This window comes from Melopsittacus undulatus, chromosome 11 (genome assembly GCF_012275295.1).
Source record: "Melopsittacus undulatus isolate bMelUnd1 chromosome 11, bMelUnd1.mat.Z, whole genome shotgun sequence".
Classification (NCBI taxonomy): Eukaryota; Metazoa; Chordata; class Aves; order Psittaciformes; family Psittaculidae; genus Melopsittacus; species Melopsittacus undulatus.
Window position 1 is genome coordinate 4,888,965 of NC_047537.1, and position 20,598 is coordinate 4,909,562.

The 20,598-nt window shown below is 52.2% G+C and overlaps 1 protein-coding gene across 1 annotated transcript; it reads left to right on the forward strand.

Moving 5' to 3' along the window:
- The first annotated feature begins 3,595 nt into the window (after positions 1–3,595).
- Positions 3,596–16,981, forward strand: FAM78A (family with sequence similarity 78 member A). Its single transcript, XM_005146248.3, has 2 exons — positions 3,596–4,908; positions 12,574–16,981. The coding sequence occupies exons 1-2, from the start codon at positions 4,646–4,648 to the stop codon at positions 13,100–13,102; spliced, it is 792 nt and encodes a 263-aa protein (XP_005146305.1). The 5' UTR covers positions 3,596–4,645; the 3' UTR covers positions 13,103–16,981.
- The last annotated feature ends 3,617 nt before the right edge of the window (positions 16,982–20,598 follow it).

Sequence of the window (20,598 nt, forward strand, 5' to 3'; positions counted from 1 at the left end):
ATCTGCCTGCCCTCATCCTGCTGCCCAGCTCTGAGGCGTGTGGTAAATCTCAGCCCACCTGCCATGAGCCAAGGAGATAACCATCATCACTGCTTGAGCTTCCAGGCATCACGTCCCCGCTGGATGGGTGCCCTGTTTCTCCAGCTCCATGCAAGGCTGCTGCTGTGTGGGGCTCTTTGCAAACATCACAGGCACAGAAAGAGGGAGAATCATCCCTTTCTCTGTCCAGCCCAGTGCTCAGGATGCTGAGCTATTACTGAGCATGTCACAGGGTAAAAAATAGCTTGAAAGCCCTGGGAGTTAATTTAATCTGGTGCCTGTCTCTTCTGCTGGTGCTGATGTAAGGGAATTTCCCTGCCTTACACACAGAGCTGCCCCAGCCTCCCTGTGAGAGTCCAGCATCACAGCACAAGTCCCCAGTGGGAAGGGGATGGAAGAGGAAGGGTCGCATGGGATGGATGCAGCACCAGCAAACCCCTGTCAAAAGGGCAGTGGGAATGGAAAGCAGTTTGGTCTCTCCCGCAGCCGGATGAGCTGTCAGCACTGGATCCAACCAGGGAAACCGATCCTGGGAGGGAAACCTCTCCAGTCCCTGCACTGGGACCATAATGAGCACCATCCTGCTGCTCTGCTCACAACACAGCCACAAACCCCAGGGTTTATAAATATCCCTGCTAAGCCTGTAGACAGGCTTCCTGCTCCAGCAGGGCTATTCCAGGCCTGACACCCGATCCACACGGATCACCTGGGAGAATGCCCGGACGGACAAATCCGCATGGACAAATCTGGTGTGCTCCATGCACCCAGCTCACTCCTGCCTCCCTGTCACCTGCAGTGCCCTGTGCTGCAGTCCCGGGGCACCCACCACAATTCCACATGGATGGCTGGAGATGGGGTGGGATGGAAGGGGCAGCAACCTCCCCTTTCCCTGTGATTCACCAGTAGTGTTGGTGCACCCCAGGCTCCAGCAGTGCCTGGCCAAGAAGCAGAGCTTGAAGCCAAAGTGCTTGCAAGCAAACCTGTGGTGTTCCTGGGTGGGATTGTTCTTGGGGGTGAAAAAGAGAGAGCCTGGCCAAAGTGAAATGTGATATTCTGCAGTGTGCATGGCACAGGCAGCAGATCCAGCAGGCCCATCAGCACAGCACAACATAGCCTCCAGTGGGCTGCTCCTATGTGTTGCTGATCAGATGGTGAAGAGCAGAGCCTGCCTCTCCATAAACCAGGAAAACATGCTGGAAGGACATGGAGGCACAGCCATGGGGGTAATAATAGCAGGAATGGAGCACGGCCATGCTGCAATGAGACATAGGCAGGTTCATCAAAGGAGGAGCAGAAGGAAACACAACACAGCATCACCGGACACTCCTAATTCATGCTTATCGCAGCTTGGCCTCACCTCTCCAACCATCCCATCAGTGAGCAGCATGATCTCGGGCACAGGAGTGGTTCAGCACAGGGCTCAGCGCAGCCACACTCATCACTCCCAGCAGCGTAATGGGGACGGGCACTACAATACCCAGAGAAAACTCCACCTGCAGTTAAAAAGCTGATTTAATTAGGATGGGATAATGTAATTTCCTCATTGACCAGAATACCAGAGACAGCCAAGTTGAAGCAAAACCTGTCTGAAGCTTCATGAAACTGGAGGTGCCGAAGACGCAGTTTCACCAGATTCATGATGCTCTGAGAAAGTGTGACAAGCTTGTTTGAAAAGTGTGAAAGAGTCTTGGAAATGTCAAAGGATTTCAACACCTTCTGGAGGCTGCTGATGCAACTGGATATTGCACTTGGAGATGTTCATTCCATTCTTTCTTGTACTACGTGATGGTAAGTTGCCTGTAATTTGAGCGTGTTCTTGGGTCTTGTAGCTGTTGTGGGACTAGTGACAGTAATGGTGCACTTCACTGGGAAGTCTGAAGGAAATACTCGGCTAAACCTTTGAGAAACACACAGAAGAAAAGGGCAATGCTTTTCCCGCTGCGGTGGAAAGGAGCAAATCTGCCTCCCCTCATCCCGTGGCATTCACTTGTTAGGATCACACATTAGCTCCGGTCTCTCCTTCCTACCACAGGGCAGACAGCAAGTGCACAGTGCTGGAGAATGCCAGGCACAGCGTGAGCTTATTGAGCCTGTTGGGAGCACAGGGTAGGAAGAACTAATACCAGTATCTAAAGAGGCCTACAAGAAAGCTGGAGAGGGGCTTTGGACAAGGGCCTGTAAGGACAGAACGAGGGGAATGGCTTTAACCTGCCTGAGGGGAGACTGAGCTGAGCTCTTAGGCTGGAGCTCTTCCCTGTGAGGGTGCTGAGGCGCTGGCACAAGGTGCCCAGAGGAGCTGTGGCTGCCCCATCCCTGGCAATGCTCAAGGCCAGGTTGGACACAGGGGCTTGGAGCAGCTGCTCCAGTGGAAGGGGTCCCTGCCCGTGGCAGGGGTTGGAACTGGATGGGCTTTAATGTCTCCCAGTCAAAACCATTCCTGATCCTATGTCTCTGCTCTGCTGTACCACCCTGCAGGCATCACTGGCAAAGGGGTTTTTACCTCTTTGCTCCCCAGGTTTCCTATGTAGAAACACGCCACAAAGGACACAATAATAACAACAAACACGCACCTGGATTCCTGCATCCCCCTCAATGCACAGCAGCTATTCCCGAAAAGCTGGACACGCACACCCCTCTCCTGGTGCTCAGCTCTTGCCGCTGGGATCCTCAGCAGCGTTACTCCTGAAATTATCCATTATGGAAGTTTACAACTTTGCCACAGGCCACTGCTGCCTTGGGTGGCTCCTAAGTCTCTATTCCAGTTGCTCCTCAGTCCCTGTGCTGCTATGGAGAGCTCTGCCTTTCTGGCTGCTTGAAACCCAGTCCATCAACCTAGGGCTACAGGTTTTGCACAGAAGGAGACCACCCCTTTCCCAAACCTAGCACCCAAGCTCCAGCTGGGAGAGGGAGCTCTTAAGCTGAAAACCCAAGAGAAAATACACTGGGAAAAAGGGAAGGGAAGGGGAGGAGGGGAGCCATGTCCAACCAAAACTACATTACCCACAATCCACGGAGGTGGGGGAGGAAATGCTGCTTTTTGCAAAGGAGGTTTAGCTTCAACAGCTGCAGTTTAAAAGCGAAATACAGGGGGAGGGATGGGACTGGGCGAAGGAGGGAGGACGGGCGGGCAGGGAGCGGAGCGGGCTCGGGGCCGCTGTCATGCGGCGGTCCCAGCCCCGGCTGCCGGCGGGGCTCGCCGGGGGGCTCGGAGCAGCAACGGGCGAGTTTCGGCAAAGTTTGACCCCGTTGCCTTTCTGATGCTGCGGCTGCGAGCGGAGCGGGAGCCCTCCCCGAGCCCCCCCTTAGCTCCAGCGGCGAGGCTGAGCGCGGGGCCGGCGCTGTCCCCGTATGCATGAATGTATTGCGAGAGAGGAAGCTCGCCGCAGCCAGGAGGCGGAGGCACCGATCCTGCTCCTCTCACCTCCCCGGGCATCTAGCAAAGAGGCGAAGGGAGGATAAAAAAGAGCGAGAGAAGGAGCCTCCCCCCTACACCCCCCCCCCCCCCCTCCGCCCGCCGCACCGCGCCTCCGCGCAGCGCAGGGAGCGCGGAGCCCGGTGCGGAGCCCGGGGCTCGGCGCTGCTCCCGCAGCCGCGGGATGCGGTGAGCGCCCCGCGGGGCCCACGCGTGTGTGCGGGGCAGCCCATGAGCCCCGCAGGCTGAGCCGCAGCCCGCTCGGCCGGCGGCAGCAGCGGGAGGAGGAGGAGGAGGAGGAAGGTCGGACACCCCTGCGGAGAGACGCTCGCCGAGGAGGAGGAGGAGGACGAAGGGAGCAGCGGGGCCGGCGCCCCCCGGGCCGGTGCGTGGCGACGGGATGTCACGGGCGGTGATTCCGCGGTGCTGAGCGCGGCCCCGCTGCGGGAGCGGGACCCCCGGTCCGTCCGTGCGGCTCCGGCTATTTCTAAGGGAAGAGCATAATAATGAATCGTAATTAATAATAATAATAATCCCCAAAGCATCGCTGGCGGAGGAGCCTCCAACAACCGGAGCTTTGGCTACTTCGTGCGTTTCCCACCCCGTCGTTTCTTTCGGGTTTATTATTGTGATTTTTGTGCGAAAGGAAGTTCTGAACAACTGCAAGTCAGGAAGTGGAAATCCACACCGGTTGTGACAAGCCGGGGCTAAAAACTATTTCATTATTTATATAGATGTGTCTATCAACATTCTGCTTTTCATCCAAAGAATAAAGGGAAATACCGGCTAGTTCTATGTTTGACGGTGAATGACAGACCGCATCTGAGGAAAGGAAGGACTAAATATATCAGCTAAGAACACCACCTTTATTTATTGAACTCAAGAGTCCTTTTTTTTTTAACCCAAAGACTGTTTGAGTGATATATTTAATGAGTCATTAAAAGGGGAAAACAGTTTTAAAGGCCCTTTTTGCTTCTGAAGTGCAGCTAGCCTCAAAAAATAGCAGTACTTGTAAGACAGAGACTCAAATTAAGGCTTTACGTGATGAATTTTCTATCCTATGGATATCAGTTTTGAGATTACAAACCAAGAAGATCTGTAATTGATCTAGCACCAGATAATTTCAATGCCTAATATTCCCCAGGATTGCTGGAGTACCCTAGGAGCTGCGTCGGACTGTACTCGGGGTATGCCATGGGCTGTATTCAGAGTATTAGCTGCAAATCCAAAGTTTTCCGGGAAAGTATTTCAGTGATTGAAGTCAAAGCCTCCATTGATCCCATTCCCACCAGCATCGACGAGTCCTCCAGCGTGGTCCTGCGTTACCGGACCCCTCACTTCCGAGCCTCTGCACAAGTGTTGGTGCCCCCTATTCCCAAGAAGGAGACCTGGATCGTGGGCTGGATCCAGGCTTGCAGCCACATGGAATTTTACAATCACTATGGGGAGCAGGGAATGTAAGTATTTCCACGAGCACGTGCGGGTGCGTTTGCCTTGTGGGAAGGACCATGGCCTGGGTGGAAATACTGGATTAAGCTGAAAATTCTAATGCAGTTGGTTTGATTTTCAAACCCAGCTCTTCTGAAACTTAACAGGACTTTATCCTATGGTTAAAATACAGGAGAGCTTGTCCCTGCCCTTTCAAAGGAGTGGGTGTTCTTCCCGTCTAATGGAAATGTGCCCAAGCCATAACCAAAACCCACTTGTTCTGATAGGAACCCAAAAGCAATCCTGCATTTCCCAACAGCTTTTGAGCAGCACTGGAGATCCTGCAAGCCCAGATCAGCCCTGATACCACTGACAGCCCTGTTTTGATACATGTTTTACACAAGGGGTCCCCCTGACTGTCAGCTCCTCTCATCTGCATCCCTCCCCATCCCTCCCAGGGTAAATCTGCTCCTTGAGAAGCCCCAGGGAAACCCAAGGGCTGACACTTGTGGCACATGCTGGCCCCAGCGGGCACTGCTGCTGCTGCAGTGGGCCACCACTGGGGGCTCGGTGGCCCAACAGCTTTGGGAACACATTTGACATCAGGGAATGGATCCTGCTTGCCTTGCCTATGGCAGCAGGCAGCCTACAGGGGCAGAGCAAGATGGATTTAACCCACTGAGAATTAAACCCTTTGCAGGGTGAAAAATTCACATTACCCTCTTTTGGGGTAATGTAAGAGGGGAAAGATAGATATATATGTAAGATAGGGGAAGTGAGGGGCTGTTTGGCACAGGAAAACCACCCTGTTACCGGTCAGACAGTCAGAATAAGACAGGAACGAGTCAAATGGAAATGTCACCTCCCCACTGAGAAAAGTCATCTCCTCCCCAGTCCTCCACCAGTTTGGTCACCAAACGCTGGTGCAGGATTTGGCTCATAGTTAAAGCAGCGACAGCACCTGATGTCCAGATGCCTGCACAGCCCAGCAGTTCTGCAGTACCCGGTGCTGGCAGCGCTGGGTGCAGCAGAGATCTGTCTGTCCAGCCACGGAGATGAGCCTGACCGCAGAACCCGGGGCTGGCAGATGGTTTGGGGACTGGAGGTGCTGATGCTGCCCAGTCTCAGGGGCAAGGGAGGAAGGACAAGAAGGTCAGATCCTAAGGAACGATCCCATCTGCTCATCCAGTGCCTGGTGTTAGGGAGATGCTGGCTCAGCCCCTCAAGGGTCATTCTGTGTGGCTTAAAACATGGTCAATGAGGAGGGCTGAGGGAACACGGGGTAGGGCTGCAGAGCAGGATAGACTGACTTAGTGCAGTACCTCCCTGCCATCAACCTGAACATCTGCACGCACGTCCTGCCCCTTCTTCCCTCCCTCCTGCCTGTAAGCTCAGATAAGGACACGGGTTCAGCATCATAGACATAAAGTGCATACATGTTGTAAGATTTGGACCAGAGCGAATAGAAAGTGAGGACCATCAGTGGCAGTGTCCCCCCCACTTCTGTCCCCATGTCCCCTCTCTGCTCAAGCATAAAGTGCCTGGCACCAGTGAGGCTCAATGAGGGAGCAGAACCAGCTTAGCTTGATCATAAAAGTACTTACAGCAGGCCCGAAATCTGTAGGCTTTTTGGCTCCGACACCATCTTTAGCAAGGACAATTTGTTGCTCAGATGTTCCCAGTTCCAGGCCTATGGGATTTGCATGTGTAATTCTCAGGCTCATTTAGAAATCCTGTCTTCAGCGACCAGCTGCGAAGGAAAACAGAGAAGTCCACTGTATATAAATACAGCTCACATCCACTGAAACAAGGAGGATTGGGCAGAGAGCTGCTCTGCCAGTGTTGCTGTATCCTATTTCCCTGCACCTGAGTTTGCCTGTGCTTGGAATGAGGGTTTGGTACAGTCTTCCCTTGCTGGAATGCTTTGAGACCAAGGAAAAGTTGTATCTACGGGCTGCATGCTGTAAACAGGCAGTCAGAATTAAACACTGCAGCTGTGTCAGGGAGTTATTAGCTAGAAAATCATGGAAACAAGGATTTTTCCCTAGGACGTTCATTGAAGTTTAACTGATACAGAGAAAGGAGTTACCCAAACACAAGCAGGAATTGGCCTGCTCCTCCACTCTCTTTCTATAGACCTGTCACCATCTGAAAGCTATAAATAAAGGTGTTTGGGAGGAAAGGCTTCTTTCAATGCCATTGACACATGCTCTTGGAAGACCTTTACAGGGAGAGGGACAGGACACAAACCTATCTGAAAGATGGGCAAAGCCTTTAGCTGGTGTAACTCAATGTAATCTCTCTGACCTCCACAGAGCTACATTGATTTATGCCAGCAGAGTATTTGTCCCAACTTTCCATGATGGAGAGAGGCTGCTGCAACACACATATCTTTGATCACAGCAAACAGAAAACACCAAATCATCAAAAATCACTCGGTCAGCTGGAGCATCAGTGCTTACAGCAGGCTTTGGGTTAATTTGTCACTTCCATGCTCCAAAGTTGTTAGCTGTGTATAAGCTGGCCATTATGTTGAGGACAGAAACAGCTGAGAAATACTGGAGCAGATGGAGCAGTGTCTATATAGGGATGTTAGTTACAGAGGGGATAATTCAGACATGCTTAAAGCGGCACTGGTCATTTGGGGCTAAAAGCAGTGGTTTTAGGTATAAAGGAAAACAATTAAGGCTTAGATGACGTGAACACTGGCATTATTTTATATGTAAGTCAGTAGGTGCTGCTGGGAATGTGAAAACCTCCTGCACGAGGATGTGGAAGTGCTCTCTGACCCCACTTCCCTGCAGAACTGGGGCAATCTCCTGGCTGCTGTTCCTGCTCCCTCAAGCAGGGTTTTACCCTGTTCCTTAGGGAAGGATGCTGCTGTGCAGTGGGAAGCATCAGGATCAGGCCTGTGTGGGAGCAGCTGGATGGGGTCCCCACGGGGATCTTCCCCATGGGTGCTGGTTCCTTGTCATGCAGCACTTGGTGGGACCTGTGTTAGTGGCTGAGTGATGCCAGAACAGCATTATCCAGCCTCGTTTCTTCATCTCCATGGAGATAAGCAAGAAGCGGTGCAGATGGAGATATGCAAAACAGAGAGAGAAATAAATTGGAGTTTGCATATGATCAGCCCAGGATCTGGGGAAGTTTCAGGTGGATATTTCTCCCTGATGGGGCAGCTTGCAGCATTACATCATCGCTTCACCTACCCGGCATCTCTCTTGTGACATTAAATCTTCTATGCCCTGCAGCAGAGGCACAATGAACTCGAGAAATCAACTTGTCAAGAGAATAAACCCCCAGTCCTCGGAAGGGAAAACACAGTCAGAAGCAGATTCACCACAGGAGAAAAATAAGGTTATCCTTTCCCTGGGAAGCAAAGGGAGGTCAGCTCACAGTGGGAATTTACCCTCTGGGGGTTTGGAGGCTTTGCTGCCCTTACCTGTGCTGTAGGCAGGCAGTTTAACACAGGCAAATCGGTTGTCCGGCCTGATTTGAGCCTGCTCAGATAAGCAGCAGCAATCTGTCCCTTTCTCTTAATGCCAGCGTTCTGCTGGTGTGACTGCCTGAACCAGCACACATCACTGCCGGTTCACCAGGAGGAACACGCAGCTGGAGGATGGGGGGGAAAGGGACCACAGCAGCGTGACTCCGACAACAGGGGAACAACAGCTTGGATTTCCTTCCTGTTCTTTGCTGTAACCGCGGCTTGGATCTCTCCATGTGAAGCAGGCGAGACAGGCGCTGGAAAGGGCAATTTAAAATCAAGCAGTTCCGACTGTCAGGTTCTCTTTCCTTCAGCACAGGCGCAGGGAAGGGAGGGAGGCAGGAGCAGGGATGTGAAATACTCGAGACGGCTTTTCACTGCACCCACACACACTGCACCGGTACCTGCACCGAGCACAGTCTGCATCCGAGATCGGCTTCTGCTATCTAGGGAGCTGGTGGAGGGGCTATGGGAAAGCACGAGGTTATGCAAGTCCATCTGGGCTGTGACTAATGAGGAGCTGGCTTTAAGGAATTGGTGCTGGTAGTGCCTGATGCCTGTCGTAAAAGGTTAAGTGAATGTCCCCATGTCACTGCGGGATGCACAGGGCTGGAGGCTGCTCCGCTTGGATTTGCTGTCACTGCACAGGCCACTGCAGTGATGGCTCCGGTTTGTGCTGTGGGGCTTGGGGTAAGCTGGGGGCTTCATTTCATGTGATGGAATAGGAAGAAGTGTATCTGAATGAGGACTAGGAGCCTAAAACCTACATAAAGCTGCTTGGCTCTCAGCAGCAGGGTATGGTTGTGCCACAAGAAGTAGCTCAAAGTTCCTTCTGATAGGAAAAAGCCATTTGTTAATAGGGATTTGTTAGCATCCAGACTCTGGTGGTGCCCATCCTGACTCTGAAGGTTTCAGAAGAGGTAGGAACAAGCCTATCAGCATTACAAGCTGGTACCTACTGATTTTGGAGCTGATCAACCACTGTGAATCCACGAAACCAGATAGGTTGGTTTCTTCTCATGCCTCTTCCCTGCTGTTGTCAGCAAAGTGTTTACTGGGCACTTCCTGGTCTTTCTTGGCTCGACACCACCACAGAAAGATGCTGATGCAGCCAAAGATCATTCCACAGCGTTCTGTCCAAAATCATCCAAAAAGACAGCTGTTGGCATATTATTTAACATGGACACGCTATGCAAGCAAAGGCTACCAACCTGGCCAGCATGCAGGCTTTGCAGTAGCAGCAGGCGAGGGCCAACCACAACCAGCAACAACTGTCTGGTTTCACTCCAGTCATGGGATCATCATAAGGCCTTGTTTGTCTTCTCATGGCTAATGTGCAGACAGAGCCTCATGGTTTTGAAACCCCAGGGTTAACCACGCTCTAGAGTTAAGCACAGGGTGCTCCATGAGGAAACACAGCCCAGTTTCTTCTTCCCCATTCCTGCCAATGCCTTTTCCTAAGCAGGATGCGCTTCTGAGCCTGAGTGCAGCCATGCTGCTCACCAACACGCTCTGCTTTGCACTGAGGTTCTGCAGGCCCTGAGGGCAGCATCCTGCCTTCAGCAACCTCCCCATGCCCTGACACAGCTCCACTCGTTTAAACCCTGGACAAATCCTGACAAGGTCCTGCAGCAGCATGCGCTAGTGCAAGGTGTCCCTGCCCATGGCAGGGGGGTGGAACTGGGTGAGCTTCCAATCCAATCCAGTCTGGGATTCTCTGCTGGTCTGGGGATCTGATATGTGTAGGGACAAGCAGGTCTTAGCTGCCCTGTAGTTTCAGAGCATCTTCTACCTGATTCTGCTGCCATTCACGCACCAGCCTCTGACCTGAGTAGGCTGGAGCAGCCTAGGAGGGTTGTCAGCCTCTTGTAGCATCTCAGGTCCCAGTCTGGCTCTGTGGTACCCACAGAGATGCTGCAGCTGCACCTTAGCACCGGGTCTGTCAGGGTGAACCTCTGGGAAATCATCACATCTCATCCCCAGGTGACAGCCAAGCTGGGTCCTGGCCACTGAATGGAAAGTAATCCTAAACCATCTGCTGAACGGGAGAGAAAGAGCCCCCAGATGGTGTTTCAGAGCCGAGCTGTGTGGTGGGGAGGAGGTGGGGGCTGCAGACACGACCTCTGCTCATCTGCCTGCTGCAGGCTGTGCTCATCCAGCATCCCCAGGGCTTTTCCTGAAGAGCATGGGGGATGGAGAGCGAGGATGACTCTGGTTTAGAGAGCAGAGCGCATCAGTGTCTGCAGCGATGGGGGTCCTGGCAGGGCTGCTCAGGGATCTCCTTTTGGCTGCCTTCACTACCGATTTTCTTCCAGGGAAAGGACTCCCTCTGCCTGCTGGCCATGGGCTCGGGAGGGGAGGATTTGCTGCAGCTGCGGTGCCAGAGCTGACAGCAGCCCCTAAATCTGTGCGCAGAGATGTCGCGCTTGCATAACCCTGGTCCTGCTGCTCGGAGCATCCCTGCATCCCTGCTGCACAGCCTGCGTCCTGCCTTGCCCTTAACCTCCCAGGCCATATCCCACCTGCAAACCAGGCACATCCTACACAGGGCAGCCCTTTGCCCAATGCCTGCCATGGCACAGGGGGGATTTTTAACTAGGACCCCCCCTGCTAGGGTGAAAAGAGAAATGAGGTCTTTAAATCCCCTGCAGTATCCTCTAGCTCCAGCCAGGCATTTCCAGCCAACAGCTGAACCATCCAGTGGCTCCAAACATGGAGGCACTTTACGGCCATTAACTAATTAACAGAACAGCCTTGTGAGACCATCACATTAGTCCTGGCCAGAGCAGAGGAGCAGCTCATCCAAAGCTGGGTTAGAGCTGGCTGGGTCCCACATGAGCCCCCCGCCTGCTTGCACCCACTTCAGCCCCTGCTTCAGCCAAAGGGCTATTTTAAGCTGCAGCACTGGGCTTAATAAAGGCTTGGACAGTGACTCTGCTGAGCCTGAGCACATGTCCTCGGTCTCTCTCCCAAGATAAACTATGTCCCATTATGTAGGGGGCCACAAGGCTTGGGGGCCTGGGATACGGCCTCATATCCCAGCCCCATGGTGGGTCAAGTGCAAATGCCAGGCTGGGAGCTGCTGCCACACAGACCCTTCTGCCACTTCAGCGTCTCTGGATGCCGGGAAGGCTGATCCATAAGCAAGAAAGAGAAGGTACATCAGAGCCATGTCTATCAGCCTGCTTTATACAAGAGTGTCCTTAAAATACCTGGCACATGCTCTGTGGTTATGCCATCACTCTGCATGTATCAAACTCTGCGTCTGAGGCATTTACAGCAGTTTGCTACTATTGGCAAATCTCATGTTAATTAAATTGGAAGTTAATAAAGAAACCCAACCCTAGTTGTGAGCTGCAAGGTGACAGAGGCAGTTTGCACTCCCTTGCTTGCTCTAGAGCCCGACCTTTCTGCCTGCCTGCAAGCACAGCACCCAGCGACCGGCTCAGGCAGTTTTACAGGCTGGCTGACCTCAGTTTCTCTGATTACTGTAATAGCATCCCCAGCCTGGAGCCTGGGGTGCAGCCTTTGAACTGGGTCCTTCCTAGGGCTGGGGAAGGATGGGTTACACAGGCAGCGCCAGGCAGACAGCAGGGAGAGACAGTGGCTTATGCAGGGACTGAAAGGGAAGAACAGGGCAGGGGGAAGCTTTATGGTCTGGTTGAGTCCTACTTCAATCACTTGGGCCTTTTGCCACCTCACCCCAGGGCCAGCTCTGAGCCTGCTGCTCTTCTGCTGACACCGGAGATATTGTGCTATTGAGAGAAGGCAATTGAGCCTCGAGCCCTGCCCTCACTGGTGAATACAGTGCTGGGGTGAGTCCTTGTGTTCAGACACACAAGGACCTGCAAGGAGATACTTGCAACACTGCATTATTTCCAGCACTGGAGCACTTACCCTTTGCAGCCTCAAATAGACACAGTTTGAACCACTCCAGGCTACCATCAGTCCCTGCGAGGTATCCCTGCTTGATGCTTGCTCCTCAATGGTGTTTAACAGCTGGACAGACTTCCATGATCAGTCCTGGCAATGTGCAGGCAGTGTTAATGGGAGGGATGGGGCCTTTTCAGCAGGATGGTGTGAAAGGCACAAATTCCAGTAAAAGCTAAAGGGGGGGGATGCATTCACATCCCCTTCCTTGAAGCCTGGCATGTTCTTAACCTAATTAATTCGTACGTTATCCATAATTTGCTGTTGATTATGGCAGGTCAAGTTGGGAGCTTCCGGATCTACTGGAGGGTAAAATCCAGGCCATCAGTGACTCGGATGGAGTGAACTATCCCTGGTACGGGAACACGACAGAAACCTGCACCATCGTGGGTCCCACCAAGAAGGAGTCCAAGTTCAACATCAGCATGAACGACAACTTCTACCCGAGCGTGACGTGGGCAGTGCCCGTCAGCGAGAGCAACGTGGCCAAACTCACGAGCATCCACCGGGATCAAAGCTTCACCACTTGGCTGGTTGCAACCAACACGGCTACCAACGAGATGGTGACCTTGCAGACTATCAAATGGCGCATGAGGCTGGGCATCGAGGTGAACCCCAGCAGACCCTTGGGGCAGCGTGCCAAGCTGCAGGAGCCCTCTGCTCAAGAGCAGCCCCAGGTCCTTAGCAAGAATGAGCCAATACCACCCAGTGCCCTTGTCAAACCCAATGCCAATGATGCTCAGGTACTCATGTGGAGGCCAAAGGATGGGCAGCCGCTCGTGGTGATACCTCCCAAACATCGGTAATACAAACCTGGCGTCCCGGCACCAAAAGGGAGAAAAAGAGAAACGAACCAACACACCCGAAGCAAAACAATCACTTAGGTATTAGAATACACACATAGAATCTGAGCAAAATCAAGAATGCACTTTTTCTTCATTCAACAAATGCAACCATTCTACCTTCTCCCATTGGGACGGATTTCACTGTGCTAAAGCTAAAGAGGAGACCTTGGACCGGGGTCTGTCTCATCACTGGATTCCTAAGGGAAGAAACTAACACTGATGTCTATCCCTAGAGCTGGTTTGTTTCTTCCCTACTTTAGTTCCTGTTTGAACTTCAGTCTCATTAGCTTGTCCAGACTGCCCCGAACAATGAGGACATTTTAGTTGGGATTTTAAAAGGGGTTTTGTTTTGGGGTTTTTTTTTCCCTTTTATTTTTTTTCCATTTTGGTTGAGAACAAAACAAGTTCCTGGAGCAAAAAGTTGATTATTTAAGATAGGGATTATGGTTATTCTTTTTTTAAGCTATCAGGTTCTGAGTTGCAAATCCAAGTCATGCGGCCTTATGTAGACTTTGCTTTGCATTGCCAAACTTTTGCCTTAAAGCTACGTCTGACAACAACGAACCAACACCACCACCACCAGGCAGAATGTCCTTTTTCTACAGAATTTCTGGGAGAACCTTTTGGAGCAAGGAATGGATCCATCAGTGTCACAGGCTGATGGATGCGGGAAAGAAAAGGGCCTGAAGTTGGGAGAAGCACGATGGAAAGAGAATCCTCCTGGTTTTACAACCTGGATCAAGGAAGCATGGAAATAGTTTCAAAGCAATGCAAATACCAAACCTGCTGTAGGATGTCTCTCGAGTGGGAGCCACTGGGCCATGCCCCTGCTTCTCAGAAGAGGTAGCAAGAAGCTTGCACTGCTTACGCTTGGTGGTCTCAGTCTCCTGTTAGCATAAGAATATGGGACAATCCCACAGCTGGAGTTGTGGCCCTGGGAGGTAACATACACCAAGAGGGGATGATGTCCCACTGGGTTTGGCTTTAAGACACACAGGTGTTTGCCAGCTGTAGCCCACAATCCACCAGCTTGGGGTGTGAGAGCCACTGGCTCATGCGCTGGCTGTTGGTGGGTGAAGCTGTTGCCCAGTTTTCCCATGAAATCCAACTGACAGAGCTGTAAGAAGAGCAGGATATAAAAAGGATCCTTCTGAAGTAACTGGAGATGCATGGGTGTAAGCGAGGGCAGATCTTATCTACCAAGTCTACCCAGCAATATCCATAATTCAGGAGCAGCCACATCTGAAAATAACAGGCACCCATTCCAAGCAGAAGCTAGGAAAAACTCTTCTTCCCATGACAACAAATCACACTGGGGTTAGAGAATCTTCTTCCAAATGACCTCACGATCTACGCACCCATCAGGAATGGGGTACGGACAGGACCATGGTACTATACCTGTCTGGTTACTGCACAAACATCTATGTAGCAAAGGGTAATGCGTGAGAAGGTGCAAGCAGGGCAGCACTGAGTCTGGGTCTAGATCCTCCAGTACGGAAGGTGCATTGGAGAAGGAGGTGGAACCTGTAGGTTTCCATAAGGCTTCAGAGGTTACCAGATGCACTTCTGCAGAGGAGGGCGGTGTGGAGGAGCCGCTGGAACGGGAAGGGCATGGTTTGCAGGCAGAGGAAGTCCTGCAGCAGAGGTGGCATCTGGAGGGCAGGGCACAGGATGGAAGCAGAGGCTCTGCACTCTTGCTCCAGCACACAGCCTGAGGCAGAGCACTTCCCCTTCCCTCTGCAGCCCCTACAAACATCTCTTCCTCTCATTAACAATTTGCCTCGAGAGCAAGGACTGAAGAGAGCTCAGCTGCCAGAGACAAGCCTGGCCTTGCTGAGCTGGTCTGAACAGGTCTCACAACCACACACACGCTGCTCTAAAGGCTCTCCCCTTGGAGAGGCACCGATTCGCTGCTATTGCCATCCTCATCTCCCACACAGGACATTACCCAGCAGGAAATCCTCCTTCCCACTGCTCCAATCCACGTCATCACCTTGGCACCAGGTTCAACATCACCTGCCTGGGGAAAGCAGGTCGAGAAGATAGATCCCCCACCATGACAATCTCAAACCAGCAAACAAGGATCCTGGGTCCCTGCAACCACTGTACCCCCAGTTCCCAGGAAGACCACCCTCCTCCATGCACTGGTGTTCAGAGATGCTCGGTCACGGAGCTGCTCTCTTCATCAGGCAGATCCCAGAGGGAGGAAGCCCAGCATTACAAGCAGCTTGCAGACAAGTGGACTGGATCAAACCCAAATCCATGAGCCAAAGTTTGCCTAAATCTAGGCTTTGGGACTATACAGGATGAAGCTAGGGAGACTTTGACTTGCACGGTCACTCTGTATTAAACTCCATTTTCTTACACGGATTCAAATACTAACTATAGCTCTACTGGCACAGCCCTTTGGGACTTGCATTTTCTCCTAGGCAATACATGCAGAAGAGGACAAAATGTGAGCTGTGGGTGAAGAGCTGATAACGCTTGCATCTCAGCTACCGCTTGGATGCAGTCCCATTGGGATGAGCAGAAAGGGGTATTTATGCCTGGTACTCACTTTGTCTCCGGGTGCTGAGTACTTACAGTTCTCACTGATGTCAGCATGGGTCGAAGGAATCGGACCCAGTTGTCTTAATAAGCTGCACGAAGGAATTCCAAGGAAAGATTTCTTCTCAGTCACCAAAAACCACATTCAGGGAACACCTACGTCCTTTTCCACTTAGCTCTGTGTCGGACTTAGTCTCCCAGTGCATTAAATCTCGTTCCTCCTACTTCCCTCTACCTGGTAGACTGGATGCATCCATGCAATTTGATAGTAACCTCTTGGCTAATGCGTTCCGTTGCACTGAACAGACCCAGTTAAGCAGTAAATATGAAATTCAAAGCTCACGTTGGGGTTGGCTTTGCATGGACTTCTCCCTTCCCAAAGAATGCCTTTATCCCGTGCCTAGGTTGAAACGTGCCCCTCCACCTCCATCACCAGACATGGCGTAAGAAGTGATGCTGCCTCTTTGAGATTTCATGTGTTGTGATTAAAAGTGATGTTTTTTCCAATGCTGCTTCATTACAAACCTGACTGGGACAGATTGAATAGAGAAGGAATGGTGGCTGGAAGTTGCAGGTGCTATAGACATCGCTATTGCTATGGCTGGTTTATGGTCATGTGGTTAGAATGGGGATTGACAGGGTCCCAGTGGGGACTTAAATGTCTGGGGACCCAGGGCATCCTGCACTGAGTGGGGTGGTAAATAAGAGGTAAATAAAGCTCCTTCTCTGGCAGCTTCTTGCAGACCCAGGAATGCACAAAGGATACGCGGGTAAGGCGATGGGGCACCACCATGGGATACTGATGTGCGTGAGCTTGTCTCTGCCTCACCTCTCCCATCAGTGATGCTCGGCTCTTTATAGCCTGACCATCCCAGTTAGGATCCTGTGGTGGTCCAGGGTGGGATGCATCAGGGTGAGCCCCGGGAAAACCCTCCCCTGCACCCTCCCTTTAACCCCACAGCTATGGGCCATACAGTTCTCCTTTCCTACCCTTAACACTGAGATGAGCATGGCAAGAGTGGGGCAGCCCCTTGGAGGGTCAATAGCAAAGTGAAGCAGTGTTTGGGGGGGTATAGACCTGTTGAGCCGGCGCAGCAGTGAGCAAGGCTGGGTCCAGCAGCAGGGGGTAAAGCGAGGGCTGCCCGAGCCCCGGCGCAGCAATAAGAATTGTCCTTGGTCTTGCAGAGATACTGTGAAAACAACCCCAAGATGTACCGAGTCTGGACACTTACAGAGATGTAAACCTAACAAAACCCTGCTTTTATAACAGAGAAATAAAGTGAAGTTTTCAAATGCGTCTGCCTGGAGTCGTTTGGGTGGAAGCTGTTGTAGGACCAGCAGCTCCACCTCCTCTGCACGCACACAAAGCAGCAATAAACACCCCATTTACCACGGGAGCCTCTTCAGCTGCTGGTCCGCATGGGGCCCAGGTTTCTGGTTCAAACCAACAGCAGACACCCTGTGTTTGTCACCACCAGGCTGCTGCACCAGGACGGAGCTGTGCTGGTGACCACAGTTGGGTTTCCTGATGCTTACTTGGCAAAAGCACGGACAGATGTTGAGCTGTAAACAGCACATCTGGAGAGAGGCAGCCCCTCAGCCGGGCATAGAGACCCTGGGCAGCAGAGAGCAGCTCTGCCCCTTCCAACCCGGGCAAAGGAGGGTTAAAGTGTGCTACAAACACAACTGGGTTTGAAATACCTCTCTGTATTAATTCCATCGCTCCCCACGATGTTCACACTCAGGTTTTAGTTGCTTTCCAGTAAATGAAACTGCTGGAATTCCTTTTGGAGAGCGCAGCTCCTGTACTGATCTGTTAATCCACAGGGTCCAATCCTGGCACTTTCCAGGTCCACGCTCCAGCTCCTCCTGCCATGACCAACCCCTCCAAGGGCTCCTGCTCACACACTAAAGGAAGACACAAGTTGCTCTTTCTTGTCCTTTCAGTAGCTTTGTTACTCTCTGATCAAGCTGCAAAGCAGCATCAAGGCTTCTCCAAAGAGCAGCGGGGTAAAGACTTGCTCTGTCTGCTGCACCCACTTCCACCCAGTACACTGGGACCCTCCTGCCTGGTCAGACTGGATGACCCGCACCATGCTCAGGGCTTTCCTGTGGAGCACCCCAATGAGGTGCATCTTGCACCCATGTCATAGAATCATAGAACCATAGAATAGTTAGGGTTGGAAAGGACCTTAAGATCATCTACTTCCAACCCCCTGCCATGGGCAGGGACACCTCACACTAAACCATATCACCCAAGGCTTCATCCAACCTGGCCTTGAACACTGCCAGGGATGGAGCATTCACAACCTCCCTGGGCAACCCATTCCAGTGCCTCAGCACCCTCACAGTAAAGATTTTATTCCTTATATCCAGTCTAAACCTCAGCTGTTTAAGTTTCAACCCGTTACCCCTTGTCCTATCACTGCAGTCCTTAATGAATAGTCCCTCACCAGCATCCCTGTTGGTCCCCTTCAGATACTGGAAGGCTGCTATGAGGTCTCCACGCAGCCTTCTCTTCTCCAGGCTGTGTCCCCCCTTCACTGCCTCTCCTTGTGTCCTACCTGGAGCCTGCTACAAGCCTGTTGTGCCCCTTCAAGGCTGCAGCCAACGTTTGCAGTGGGGAGACCTGGTGCCCCCATCCACAACACCCACGTTAAAACAGAGCCACACGGCCCATTTGGGGAGTTCCATCAGTGACACAAAGCCAAGGGCAGGAGGGGAGCAGGAGGAAAGGCAAGTACAGGAGGTCACCAACCCCGACCCTTCCTGGCAGCCGTTTGTGAGCAGGGGCTACAAATCAGACTTTACCTTTTGCCACTCGTGGCTCTGTGATCTCCTACCCTGGGTTTAAGCAGAGGCAGCAATAGGGTCGAGGGAAGGGCCTCAGCATCCTGCTCTGAGCACTCTGCAGGGACTTCCCTCTGCTGATGCAAATCAGGTTTTGATTCCCATTTCTTCCGTCTCACGTCTCCCTGAGCGGTTCACGTGCAGCAGCTACAAGCACTCCTGCTCCTTCCCGTGTTTTCAAGTGTTAAAGACAAATATTCTTAGCAATGCACTGAAGAGCCTTGAGGCATCTATGGAAAAAAATAGAGTAAAAACACTGTGTCATGTGTTCCATGCACGTATGTGTAACACAGCTCATGAATCTGCACCGAGGTACCAGGGATGCCTTTAGTAACACCTTTGTAAATCAGTGTAAACCAGAGACCTGCCAAAAAGCCCAGAGATGGGAGAGCAGCACTGGAGAGTCAGGTCTGATCCTGCCATGGCTCATAACTGTGGGGTGTATCCCCTATTTCCCTCTCTGTATAGAGCAATAGCTTATTTCACCTTTGAAGCATCACTTAAGTGCAGTGCATTTGAAGCTCCTGGTACCTCCAGAGTAATCTCTATATACTGTATGTGTACACTATACTATATACCCCCTATACTATAGGGAGCACTGACCCAGGAATGGCTCCAAAAGAAGGGGGGAGCGAAGGGTCCTGTCTCTGCCATGACTGGAAGGGGATGTGGTGATGGGGCAGGACCCCAGCCCAAGGCCGCAGCATCACCCATGGCTGTGCGCTCCCAGGAGCAGTGCCCCTGCACCTCATCTTATCTCATGGTCAGGGAACAGGATGAGGTCAGACACGGGCACTGGCAGCACAGAGCGTGCCCGTGTGTGATAGGGGCACGTAGGACAAGTCCTGACTGCAGCAGGAGCCAGAGACATGGAGCTTTGTGACCGCAGACAAAGGAGGTGGGGATGGTGGGAGGCAGAGGGCATGGGGAGTGTAACCTCACTGAGCATAACTGCAGGGTCCTCATGCAGGAGTGAGCTGAAAATGATGCTCACATCTCCAAGTTCATCCCTTGGTGAGGAATGGTCTTTACTTGATGGCTGCATCACCCTGGGGTCTCACTGCTGACCAAGGGCTGCTCATCCCCATTGAGCCCCTGGGGCTCAGCACGACATTTATCTGGGAACAAACACTCCCTCGGCACCACCAGACATGCTCATGCAGGATTAGTTTTCCTTGGAAGCGACACTGGAAGCAATACACAAGGGCAGGACACATGAAAACTAAGAAGGGATACATAAAATGTCACTTCAGCCTCTGGGCTTGCTGCAGCAGGGACACAGATGGGCTGATGGGGGAAAGGGAGGCAGCCCCACATGGATTGCTGGCGAGGGGTGGGAGAATGCCACCACCCTCCTTCACCTTTCCACCCTGCTCCCAACAGCGGGATCAAGGGCCTGGAACATTCAGCATCACTTCCTCCTGCCTGAGACTCACCTCCCAGACAAACACCCCAGCAGCTCACTGCTGAGGCTCACAAGCCTGTCCCCAGCAGGATGGTCACGTCAAGCATGTCTGGTTTCTCCCATGGAGCATCATCAGGGGTCTGGTCAGTGCAGGTTGGCTCTGCTCCGGCAGGGAGGTGGCCACACGGGATATAACCTGGCAGCATGAGATGAACTCCAGCCCTGCAATCCCTCCTTGGTTTCATGGCCTGTCTCCAGTTGCCTCTCCACACCATGGTGCTGTGACATGGGAGAGCCAAAGAAACAACAGCCTCCTCTTCCAGGAGATGGATCCGGACTGAAGGGTATCACTGAGACCACTGACACCCTGCACAGCCTCTATATTCTGCAATACCAAGCATTATACAGTAAGGCTCTTTAAAACCCAAGATTAAACAATTCTCATTTCTTTCTGAGTCTCTCTGACACAGTCACGTTTGCCCCTTTTACAGAAAGATTTGAGGAGCTTTCCTCCCTTTTCAAGAAGCACAAATCCCTGTCCTGGTCTCTCCATGGGCTTGGGGAGATCCTCTCTACACCCCAGGCTCCCTTCTGCCCACCGAGCCTCTAACATCATCATTAGTGCTCTGCCATAGCACTCGGCTTCCTGCTGCCT

Excerpts from the sequence above, each read along its gene's own strand:
- FAM78A (XM_005146248.3), top strand. The coding sequence starts at position 4,646 with ATGGGCTGTATTCAGAGTATTAGCTGCAAATCCAAAGTTTTCCGGGAA. Across the intron at positions 4,909-12,573 it reads CACTATGGGGAGCAGGGAAT|GTCAAGTTGGGAGCTTCCGG; the intron begins GTAAGTATTTCC and ends TGATTATGGCAG.